This window comes from Schistocerca americana, chromosome 3 (assembly GCF_021461395.2).
Source record: "Schistocerca americana isolate TAMUIC-IGC-003095 chromosome 3, iqSchAmer2.1, whole genome shotgun sequence".
In the NCBI taxonomy this organism is placed as follows: Eukaryota; Metazoa; Arthropoda; class Insecta; order Orthoptera; family Acrididae; genus Schistocerca; species Schistocerca americana.
In genome coordinates, this window is record NC_060121.1 from 134,698,579 (window position 1) to 134,710,665 (window position 12,087).

General features: G+C 37.3%; 1 protein-coding gene across 2 annotated transcripts in view; it reads right to left on the reverse strand.

The window, feature by feature from the left end:
* Positions 1–11,138, reverse strand: part of LOC124607162 (G patch domain-containing protein 1 homolog) — a 43,472-nt gene extending 32,334 nt beyond the window's left edge. Inside the window, exons 1-3 of one of the 2 annotated variants that reach the window (XM_047139374.1) lie at positions 11,000–11,138; positions 10,305–10,519; positions 1,371–1,522 (exon numbers count right to left, since the gene is read on the reverse strand). In XM_047139374.1, the coding sequence (XP_046995330.1) occupies positions 1,371–1,522; positions 10,305–10,519; positions 11,000–11,060 (428 nt within the window). In that variant the 5' untranslated portion in view covers positions 11,061–11,138. Of the gene's footprint in view, positions 1–1,370; positions 1,523–10,304; positions 10,520–10,785; positions 10,846–10,999 lie in introns of those variants that run through there. The other variant, XM_047139375.1, reaches the window with a different exon arrangement.
* Positions 11,139–12,087: the final 949 nt, after the last annotated feature.

The following is a 12,087-nucleotide window of genomic DNA, read 5'->3' on the forward strand; positions in this document are numbered from 1 at the left end:
TAGTTCCATGTGTTTCTTATAGTCTGAGATATATTATTATTTATCTTTTTTGGCAAAAAATTTACGAGATGGTAATTTCTTGCTGCAGTGGACAAAGATATGTTGTATACTATTAAGTTCCTATAGTTATTTGGACTGATCGCAGAGGCTTCAAATGGCTCTGAGCACTATGGGACTCAACTGCTGTGGTCATAAGTCCCCTAGAACTTAGAACTACTTAAACCTAACTAACCTAAGGACATCACACACATCCATGCCCGAGGCAGGATTCGAACCTGCGACTGTAGCGGTCGTGCAGTTCCAGACTGTAGCGCCTTTAACCGCTCGGCCACTCCAGCCGGTGCAAAGGCTTCGGCTGGTGAGAATTTTTTGTTTTGATTTTACCATGATTGTTTATGTTCACAATTGTTTGTGTATACTTAAATTGGTGACAATGTAAGTTTTCATGAATTTTGGGGTTTTTCTTGCCGATCTTTGGTAATTGTGTTGGATTATGGTTGCTAGGTAACATGGATATTGCTTTATCGTCATTGGTTAGGTTACATTTTTGATATTAGTTAGGTGCGTGAGTTTTGGTTTGTTGTACTGTGACTTCATTTTAGATAGATATGGTAAGTGAATGTTTGGATGACAGGCTTGACAATTTGAGTGTGTTGGTCTTTGGTACTGCAGACATCCTTTCAGCTACCATATAGGTCAACTGAAATTTGTAGTGTCATGTTTTGGAGGTTCTTGTATGTATGTTATGCTGAGGGCTTCAGATGAGCAATATAGGTCAAATGAAATTTGCAATCACAGTCTTTGATTAGTGTGAAGGTTACTTGGTATTGAGTGCTACGATGAACCATACAGTTCCAGTGAAATTTGCAGTACTGGATTTTCACACTGCGTATGGGTTGTTGCTATTGTTGTCTCCGTTTCAGCTATATAGGTCAAGTGAAATTTACGATTCCCATTGTTTAGTTTTTGCATTTTTTGGTTGTCCTATGTGTTGAGAAATCCATGTGCTTCATTTTTGTGTTAAGATTTGATTTGAAATGATGTCATTATTCTTATTGTCGTATACTTAGTCTACCCCTGTCCAAAATCACCTACTTCCCATGGTTGTCCCATCAGTTTCATTCTCTTGCTGAAGTTAAATATTTCTCATGTTATTCATGTTTGTTCATGGGTGTAATGAGTGAAGTCATGCTTGCCACAATGTATACACTGATCATGTCATGAGTCAAAGCTGACAGAAACAATATTACAATAGTCCTACAAAATACATAAATATTACTCTGTAGGGTGCAGAGTACAACAACTGTGCAAACTGTTAGTTCTCAGTTTTTATCCAACAAAATACTACATAACTATATATGAACATTTACCTTGCTGGCTGTAGCAGCTGCTTTAAAACTGGCTCTCCTGGAATTGGTCCAGTTGCTGGGCCCACCCTCTCTCTTTTTCTTGCATTGAGGTGATCAGCATAGTCACTTGTTGAACGGAGAACCTTTGGAGCTATGCCAAATTCACCTACATCCTGTAAAACATCATCTATATTTAAGATGAGTGATATACAACCAGATATTTGTCAACTATGTAAGGTTGCAGAGGCAATCAAATTCATTACTTGCATATTTGTGGCACACCATGTCAACATTCATCATAGAACAAGAAAATTGGTGAATCTGAACTGAAAATGGGGACATATGATGTATGTATATTCAACTTAACACACACGTAAAAACATGTAGACATTAGACTAACTTCTGAATGTGTGGTGTGATTCGAAATTCTATTATAAATTTCAAATGGTCGCTAAGGCCAATGAACGGATAATACAGATAATACAATACTATGTCTCAAAAAAATGTATTTCCAGATCTGTGAAACTGTCAGTACAGAGGAGTATCCACTTACTGCCTACAGTGAAACCCACTGCCATGAGCAGTATCTTCAGCCTCACTGTTGTTACCCCTTACAGACTTTGACTTTGGGGGGGACCCTATCTGCTTTGATGTGGGCCATTGTGTCTTAGCCCAAGCAGAATAGCATCTCACTAATAGAACTAATAGAAGGGAAAAGCATCCCTTTATCAAACATCATACTGATAAGATACTTACAAAGAATGCAACTTCTTTTAACTCGCACCCTGAAGTGAGAGTGAGGTACCAAAATTCCTAACCCACACCCTTACCCTTCTGCTATCCATTCAATCTCTGTAATATAATACAAGTACAGCAGTCTTCTAAGCAAAGACGGTTTGAACACCATAGTGACTTCCTGGGCACAGTCTTTTTGAGGTTGTATATGGACGAAAGTCATTTTTATGTTAGTGAAATAAACTAAAAAAACTGTGTTTTGCCACAGTCAGTATCCATAATCACCTGTCATTATCATATGTATGCATAAAGGGATCCTTTGTAAAATACAGATTAAGCACACTGCCAGGATCATTCATTTCTCACTGGTGCAACACACCTACATAGTACAAGAAAAGATAATACGTGAGATGGCACAACTGACTTGTAAGTTTTGTGCAGCAATCTGTACTGGTATATGAACAGTGCCCATTAGGCAAAGTGGACAATTACAAACTATTTGCAGAGATAACATCAAATGTGTTACTGATGGATCTGCTGTGGGACAGAGGGGGCTAAAGTTACTTCATTAATCAGATCATTTGGATGCCCTTCCAACCAAAAATTATTCCAAATTCCACAGATGTATTACAGTACTTCTACTAGTGTATTATTCTCATCATGTACATGGTCTTAATTAATGTAACTTTCTTACCTCTTTATTTCCTGGATCTTTCTGCAGCGTTTTTACCCTCTATACTCTATTTGTATTTTGTGTTATAAAGCTCTCTCTGCCCTTCTACTAAAATGTTCAAATGTGTGTGAATTTCTAAGGGACCAAGCTGTTGAGGTCATTGGTCCTTAGACTTACACACCTCTTAAACTAACTTATGCTAAGAACAATACGCACACCCATGGCCAAAAGAGGACTCGAACTTCCGGCTGGAGGGGCCGCGCAGTTTGAGACATGGCGCCTCAAATCGCGTGGGGCCCTTGTACCCCTAACTTTGTGTACAGTGATGTCCACAAGGAAGTGTATAGGATGCAAGATAATGAGAAAAAACTGCAATTATCATTACTAGATTCTGCAAATGAATAATTTATTTTGTATAAACAGTTTCAGAGAAATTTTAAAGTTCTCGATAAAATGCACACCCGTCTGCAGACAAAATGTTATAACGACCTATATGTATACCTCACATCATCATAGCATTGTACGATGGGTAAGCTCAATTTGAAAAATTGTAAACTGAAAACAAATTGAAATTACATTAAAAATTGCAACATAATGTTTCTCTCACTAATCTTCTGTTATCTGTAGGCATACTTTAGATCAATTTAACTGTTAAAGACATGTAATTTAAACAGTAACTAGTTTCAGCTCTCTGAAACTGACGACATGTGTGCAAGTTGCGTTTGTGTGCGTGTGAGTGTGTGTGTGTGCGTGTGTGTATGTCTGTCTACTGCTGACAAAGGCCTTAATGGCTGAAAGCTATGAGTGTGTGAATCTTTTTATTGTGCCTATTACGACTCAGCATCTCCGCTATATGGTGAGTAGCAACTTTCCTTCTCTGGTATCAGTTCTAAAATAAGAACACCCACAGATTCTCAGTTTATAGAATATGTCAAGGCCTATAAGAAAATATATAGATAGGTAAATGCAAAGGCAAAGCTGCTTAGAAATGATTACATAATAAGAATGTCAGGTAACAAATCAAAATCTGTGTGGGATACTGTAAAAAGTGGACAGGGAAGATAGATGAACAGCAGGAAATTACTCTTATAAATGCTTATGATCAATAGTGGCAAAAATGGCCTGCCAAATTACATAAATGATTGGTTTATAAATGCTTCCCAAAAACTTAGCTTAAATTTCAGTAATAAGGTTAAACTTACGTTTTACACAGAAGTATACAGCATGAGGTTAGATCCATCTAATGAGCATGAAGTTGTAAAGGTGATTAAAGGTCTCAAATGCAAAATGTCAGCTGGTGTAGATGATGCAACAGTGTCACTTATAATCCATACTGCTTCACAAATTGCGAAGTCCTTGTCTCATGTTAATTTATCATACACTGAGGGTGTCTTCCCCAAAAGATTAAAAATATCGAAAGTGATACCTTTATTCAAGTGTGGAAAAATGATGATGATGATGGTATTTGGTTTGTGGGATGCTCAACTACATGACTATCAACACCCGTACAAATTCCCAATCTTTGCAATGTCCAGTCTTGCCACTTTTCCCAAATGATGAAATTATGACACCAATACAAACACCCAGCCCCCAGGCGAAGAAAATCCCTGACCCTGCTGGGAATTGAACCCAGGATCCTGTGATCCAGAGGCAACAACGCTAGCCACTAGACCATGAGCTGCAGACTAAGTGTGGAAAAAGGCATAAAGCTGAGAATTACCAACCTATTACACTCCTCTTGGCACTTTCCAAAGTAACTGAGAGATTAATGAAACAATGAATTGCCAAATACATATAAAAGCACAGCCTACTGGATAGTAAGCAGCATGACTTTCAAACTGGAAGAAGAACAGGACAGCAATAAATGATTACACTGATGAAATAGTAATTTGGATAAGAATGAGAGTGTTAGAGTTAATTTAGACCTTTATAATACTTTTGATGCAGTTACTCATGAAATGCTTTTAGGTAAGTTGGATGCTGTGGAGATAAAAGCTATAGAACACAAGTGGATTCAATCATATTTCATAAAGATATTACAGGTTGTGGAGCTCAAGTCAGCTCACACTAATCATAAAATCACATTAGTATCTGATGCAAGGAAAATCAAAATAGGTTTACTCCAGGGTAGTGTGTTAGGCCCCCTTCAGTACCTAAACTATAAATGATATACAAACCTCAGATGCTGCCCCCAAGATCATGTTGTTTGCAGATGACATTAGTGTAATAGTGAGTGATGTTAAGGAATCTCTATCCACTACAACTGATAAAGTCCTTACATTAATGGTTCATTACCAATAGGCTGCCCTAAATGTGAAGAAAACTAACTTTATATACAATTTGGGAAGAAGAGTCAAAACAAAGATCTCCATCTGGTACTGGGTAGAGATGAGTTAGAAGAGATACGTTGCACAAAACTTTAAGAAATGCATGTTGAGAATGACTTAAACTGGAAAGACCATGTATCTAATGCCTCTCAGAAACTCAGTTCTGCATGTTTTGCTCTGAGCATTATTTCTAAAGTTTGCTCCCAGATGTTGACAGAAAGGCTTATTTTGGTTACTTCCAGTCCCTTGTAGCTTATGGAACAGTTTTCTGGGGTAAAATTATTAATCACATAAGTGAAATTTTTACATTACCGTAAAGAGCTATTCAAAACTTGCCACACAACTTGGCTAGAGCTCATTGCAAGCCCCCTATTTACAAAGTTGTATTTCTTACTGTTCTCTTCGCATAAATATATTAGGGCAACAATATATTAGTGCCAACACTGCTGTAACATGAAGATGTACATCCCAGGGCATGCACACTCTCTGTATCTGATAGCAGAAGGTCAGCTGAAATGGTGCAGTGAGTGGCAACGGTTGTGTTCCAGTCAGTTGCAGTGGGTACCGTGTGACAGGGTGGGAGGCCAGTTTAAGTGCCCTAACAGAATGTTTCGGAAACACAAACAACATGCATGGATCAAGGCAAGTGGCATGTCATTGGAGTGCACAACATTTTCAGAGATTATGTGAGGCTTGATGAGATGCAGCATTGCCACACTGTACAGTGGCTAGATGGGTGAAAGTGTTTTGGGATGGCAGGGATTTCATTCAAGATCAGCCCTGTTCGGGACATCCACCCATGGTCAACACGACAGTTAAGCTCCTTGCCTCTTCCTATACATGAATTGCCAATGAAACGCATACAATCATCCTTCATGACAATGCACAATGCCATATGGTAAATCCTGTGCAGGAGCTCCTGTGTATGTGAGGCTGGGAGATACTGGAACATCCACCGTATTCACCTGATATGAGTCAGTGCAGTTATGACCTACACGCCAAAATGAAGGAATCTCTTCATGGCATATGCTGCATCACAAGAGACAACATCATCCATGCCAAAGAACAGTCATTGACACAGATAGATGCATTGACAAGTGTACGACACCTTCCATCTGTGGGGGAGGAGGTGCTCGAGATGTGGGGTGATTATACTAAAGGCATGTAATAGGGTGAACATTTGTCAATAAAGACTGGTATGAATTATAAATGTGCTCCCACCACTTTTTATAGAGCCTATGTACAAATGTATGTTGATTACAAAAGCTAGACTTGGTGACCTGCTAACCAACTCCAACTACCACAGCTATAATACTCGCAAATGTGGCTCCCTCCACATGGAACTAGCTAGACCAACCTGCACTCAAAGATATGTGAGCCACTTTCGTGTCTTTTTATAATGCACTCCCAATATACATACAGAGATTGGAGAAGAAAATGGTGTTTAGATCAGAGTTAAAATCATTTCTTGTGAGAAGTCTTCCTGCAATGTAAATGAATATGTTACCTCATAGGATTACTAGGCCTTCAGTCATTGCTGGGTTCTTTTGATTCTATTAACTGATGTACCATCAGTGCTGTACTGAGCAAGGTAGTGTAGTGATTAGTACACTGGACTCACATTCAGAAGGATGACAATTCAAACCCATGTCTGGCTATCCTGATTTAGGTTTTCCATGATATCCCTAAACTGCTTCAGGAAAATGCCAGGATGACTCCTTTGAAAGGGCAAAGCTGACTTCCTTCCCTAAGGCAATGGGACGGATGACCTCACTGTTTGGGCCACTCCCTCAAATAAACCGACCAATCAGTGCTGTGTTTGTCAAGGTGGAAGAATGTTTCTGCTGTTGGTCTTCTGTTTTCTCTGCTTCAGATGTGGTGCAACACACTTCTGCTGAGGAAGGATCTGGTGCTAACTTAATTGCAATGGTTGTAGTGTAGGCAGGTTTTTGTGTGCTCATGCTTCATACCTTTTGGCAATAGTATAAAACATTTACTTTTTTAGGGGTGTTATTAAAAGTTTCATGTGTTACCTACATCATTGACTGTCTTATTGTGCATGTTGCACATTTATGCAGTGTTTTTTAATTTGTTCATGTGTTTATACTTTCAAAATTTCTTTTCATTTATTTACTTATAATGCATATTGCACTCACAATGTAGATAATGTGTTTTGTTATTTCCCTTCCAATCATGTACCAAGCAAGGTGGGATACCCAGTCTTAAGGGGTGGGGGGTTAGGACATCAAACAGGCCGACTTGGAGCAGGAGAGGCACCACAGGACATTTTAATTTCCACTGTCTATACTTTTACAAATAAATTCATAAGACTTTGACAGCATGACCAGGAAGAATTCAGGATTCATGCTCATATCAGTGGAAGCTCAAAAACATAACAAAACACATTCTTTTACATGTGAAATTTCATCGTTTTTTCATTTGCTGCTGGCTGCATTTGTTGCTATAGGTACACTTTTCTTCATAAGTAAGAGAGCCTGTTTGATGAATTTTGCACAGCATACAAACCATAGTTACAGGTGTATGGAACTCTAGAAGTTATTTAATTTATGAAAAAATGAATGAACTGTTACATTTTAAACTTCATGTTTATAAAAAGCTCAAGTTTTATAGTTAATTATCTCAATTTTTTCCACAGTTTTTTAATAGATTTGGAAAATTCTAGAGTTTCATACACCTGTAACTACTGTTTGCATGCTATGAAAAATTCATCGAAGAATATCTCTTACTTAGGAAGAAAAGTGTACCTATAGCAACAAATGCAGCCAGTAATAAGAAAAAAAAATGATGAAATTTCACATGTAAAAAAAGGTATTTTGCTTCATTTTTGAACTTTCACTCCAATGTGTGTGAGTCCTCAATCCTTCCTGGTCGTGGTGACAAAGTCTTATGAATTTATTTGTAAAAGTATAGACAGCAGAAATTAAAATGTCCTGTGGTGACTCTCCTGCTCGAAGTCGGCCCGTTTGACGTCCTACCCACCTTAATGTACTGGACTCACACTCAGGAGGACCAGGGTTTATTCCCTATTTCCCTGTCCAGTCATCTTGATTTGGGTTTTCCTTGTCGTAAAGGTGAATGCTGGGATGGTTCCTTTCATTAGGCCATGGCCTATTTCCCAATCTATCCTCACCTTTTCCATCCTATCTTGTAAAACTTTCATATGTTTATATTACTTCTGCTTCTTTCTGGCATGTCCAATACAACTGTAACAGGTGGTCTGTGGATGAATACATAATAAATATGCAAATACTTATGCTGTATTATCAATACTCTTTTTATTCTTTTTTTATTATCGAATTTCGTAGGTCAGGATTATACTATTCTGATTTTTTCCTTTCAATAAGTTTAACTGAATAAAAAGTAAAAGAGTTAAATATGTTATGTGTTAGTTTAAAGACTGTAAAACTCCAAAAGAACATGTCTGAAACCAGCCATGAAAAAATATATGCTAATTTGAAAAAATTGTGACTGGCCATCATTCTCTCACATCACTATTATGATACCTGAAGTGTGTGAATCAATATTTACCTCATTAATTACAGCCAGTTTAATGTTAGTAGCTCTTTACAAATTTGTATCTTTACTGTTGGTATATTATTGCTTCAAAGTCATTGCCTATACCCTGCTTCCTTCCTGATGTAGGACATGGAGCAATCTTTTCTTCAGCTCAGTGCCCCTTCCTCTTTCTTTGGAATTTTTAGAAACTTCAAAAACTAAGGATTTAACCAAGGGTTTAAATTTGTATGAATGGCAGCTTGCACCAGTAACTCTCCTTTTGATCCTCACTATGTAGCTGCACATCTTCAGTTACAATACTTGTAATGTATGTAGGGAGTCAAAGAGCTGATGAGTCTTTCTAAGCAGTACATAATGTAAATTATTGTGTCAACTAGTTCTCTTAACCTTTTTACTTCATCTTTTAGAGTAATGGTTTCTTGCAGTAGTGCCCCGTCAACAATTCTTTTAATTCATATTTTTAATAACACACGTTAACAGTTCAAACAACTGAACCACTGGTGCTTATCTTCTTTTAAAAAAAAACTGAATGAATTATCAGCTACAACTAACTAATTCTGTACTCCAAATGAAGTAACTCTGAAATTCTGTGACCACAATCAACCACACTTGTACATCAAATTCTGACAAAATTGGGAGAGGGACAGAACATATATTTTCTTATGGAACACAATAATTTGCATTGATAAGGAAGACTGTTCATAAAATACCTTCCAGCAGTATTCTAAGAAAACAGGGTTGTTCTAAATGATGGACTCATTTTCAAAAATTTGTATGTATTTAAGTACAAATCCAAACTGAACAAGCTCTATACCAACGAAGAGAGAAAGCTTCAAAGTTTTCGGTGGGCAGTGATGGTTTCAAAGCAGCTGGTAGAGTTCAAGCGGCAATAGGGCCGTTATTCCGCTTCACTGTCAGTTGTGAGTGAGATGGAGACTGTGGGCACAAGGTTTTCTGTGTTCTCAAATTTGCAAAGAGTGAGTCGCAAATTGCAGCGCAGCAGGCATTTCATACCAAATTTGGTATTCTACCATCAACTCTCAAAAGCATTAGCCGTTGGTTTAAGCAATTTAAAGAGACTGGGAGTGTATGCAAAGAAAAAAGCACAGCTGATCACATGTGTTAGAGGATGATGTTCAACATACTCAAGAAAGTTTTGTGCACAGTCAAAGTAAGTCCACCAATAGAGCCAGTCGAGAACTTGGAATAACCTGACCATCTGTATGGACAGTTCTGAGATGGCATTTTCTGTACAAGCCCTACCAATTATAACTTACACAGGCTCAAATTTTTAAACACTAATTAATTACAAATTATTAAATTTAGAGCAAACATTATGAAAAAAAAATCAAAACTTCCTCTTTTCATTGATATAAAGCTTGTTTATTTTGGGTTTGTACTCGAATAAACACGAAGTTTTGAAAATGGGTCCATCATTTAAAATTTTATAATCATGTATTTTTACATTGATCGGTGAATTGCTTTAGAAATCACAACTACGGCTCTCATTTTTCTGTTTTCACGGGAGTTCAAAATTTCATCTCTGATAAAGGGAGCACCAGTAGTCTTCATTACATTTTTCTGTGTCTTAGTTTACAATATTTGAAATTTATTTATGTATATACTCCAACAACAAATCTCAGCTCACTGATAAACATGGTAAAATTTAAAGTCTATATTTACCTCATCATCCATAAAGTCTTCTGGTTTCTGAATCTTTCTCTCTGCCTTGTCTGATCGAGAGGACTTGAAGGTTGATGGTGTCCATCCTTCCAATGAGCCAACAGTATTAAAGAAACCAGCAGAAAAACCTCCAGTAAAAGCTCCATGAAACCTCTGTTTGCTATTCCTAGCAACAATTTCTTCCAGCCTGAATGGCTTTTTCTTGGGAACAGCATCTAAAATTTGAGTAATGCACAAGGTTACAGTAGTATTCGTGGTATGAGGAAGGACCTATGACAATTGATGTGACAATCAATATTCACATTGGACAGCTGGGAAGAATAGCCTGCTAGACAGTCAATAACACTAGAGCTTTTATTACGTACAAATTTAAAATAATTGGTTTGGCAATATATACACAAACAGTATTTTCTGCAACAAACAGAATTTATGTTTCTATATATGAAATGACATTCGTCCAACAGGAGACTTCGATAACTACTTGTAAATAAATCATCTAGAACGAGTAGTCATATCTGAATCTCAGTCTTCATAATGTGTTGTTTGTTTCACTATGTACTCCTTCTCATATCTTTGATTTAACAGAGGAAAGTTGGCGTGACAGCATATAAAACATTTGGTTTCTTTTAAACCACATCGTAACAGTGATCCTAATACAAGCACTACCAAAAGGAGGACTACAGTTTGCAACGAACCTTCATCTAAAGGGTCTAGAGGAGTTCCATATTCAACGTAGTCCTCATCTGAATCAGACATTATTCAAAAATCCCGAAATTTACATTACTTCACTAGTAATCTGTTTGTCAACAAATCAAGCACGCACAACATGCTTTATTACCATCTCTGGATACGCTGTCGCAGAAACTCCGTAAGTAACTTCGCAGAACCTAAGAGCAGTTCTTGTTTTGTAGCAAGATTGTGAGCTCGTGAGATGACACTGTCACTGCTTTTCACTTATTCTAGTTTTAATGTTGCTTATAAGTTAAGTATGCTGACAGTTTCCTTATTGTTTTTTTTTTCCTTAGTACGCTAACACGATTGATGCTCTTCACTAGGAACTTGAGTTTTAAAATTTCTTATTTCCATCTTCTGTTTCTTGTTAAGATAATGAAATTTCAGAAATACGTTGAAAATATACTGCTTACATTGAGAGAATCGCACAAAATAGTGTAAGTTGACCTGCAGAAAATGTAAAGGAGAAATGGATACAGCGAGATGGGAACTAAAATGAGGATGACAGTGCGAGACAAATCAAGGAATATCGGCAATAAAAGTTCTCATGGCATTACCGATGCAGTTTGACGACAATCAAACGTTATAAAATGACCAATACAGTGATAATTACTTCAGAAGTCTTAAACCAGTGTGCAACACTTAGGGAAAAATAGTTCTGGACACTGCGTCACAGAATAATCTGTGATTCTCCCGATTCAGTACCCAATGTTTCATTGTTATGTCCTATATCTGGTTTAATCAAAGTCGTGGACAATGTAGATAATCAGATGTGACGTTTTTGTACAAAACTTATAAGGGCACCAATGGAAAAGATTCATAAGGTGGCATTAGAAGATCGTCATTGAAAACTGATGCTGTAAAGCACAACATACGGTCTTCAGTTTATGTTCGACTTTAGTTCAAAATGACAATCATGTACAAACTCAAATACAAACAAATGTTTCTGGGTCCTTTCATAAACGCGTTCCCTTGCTACAATGACAGTAGTACGCAAATGCAAAGGTGTCATCGCCTTGCAACTTAATAGACGTTAACCAGTAGCTTAGTT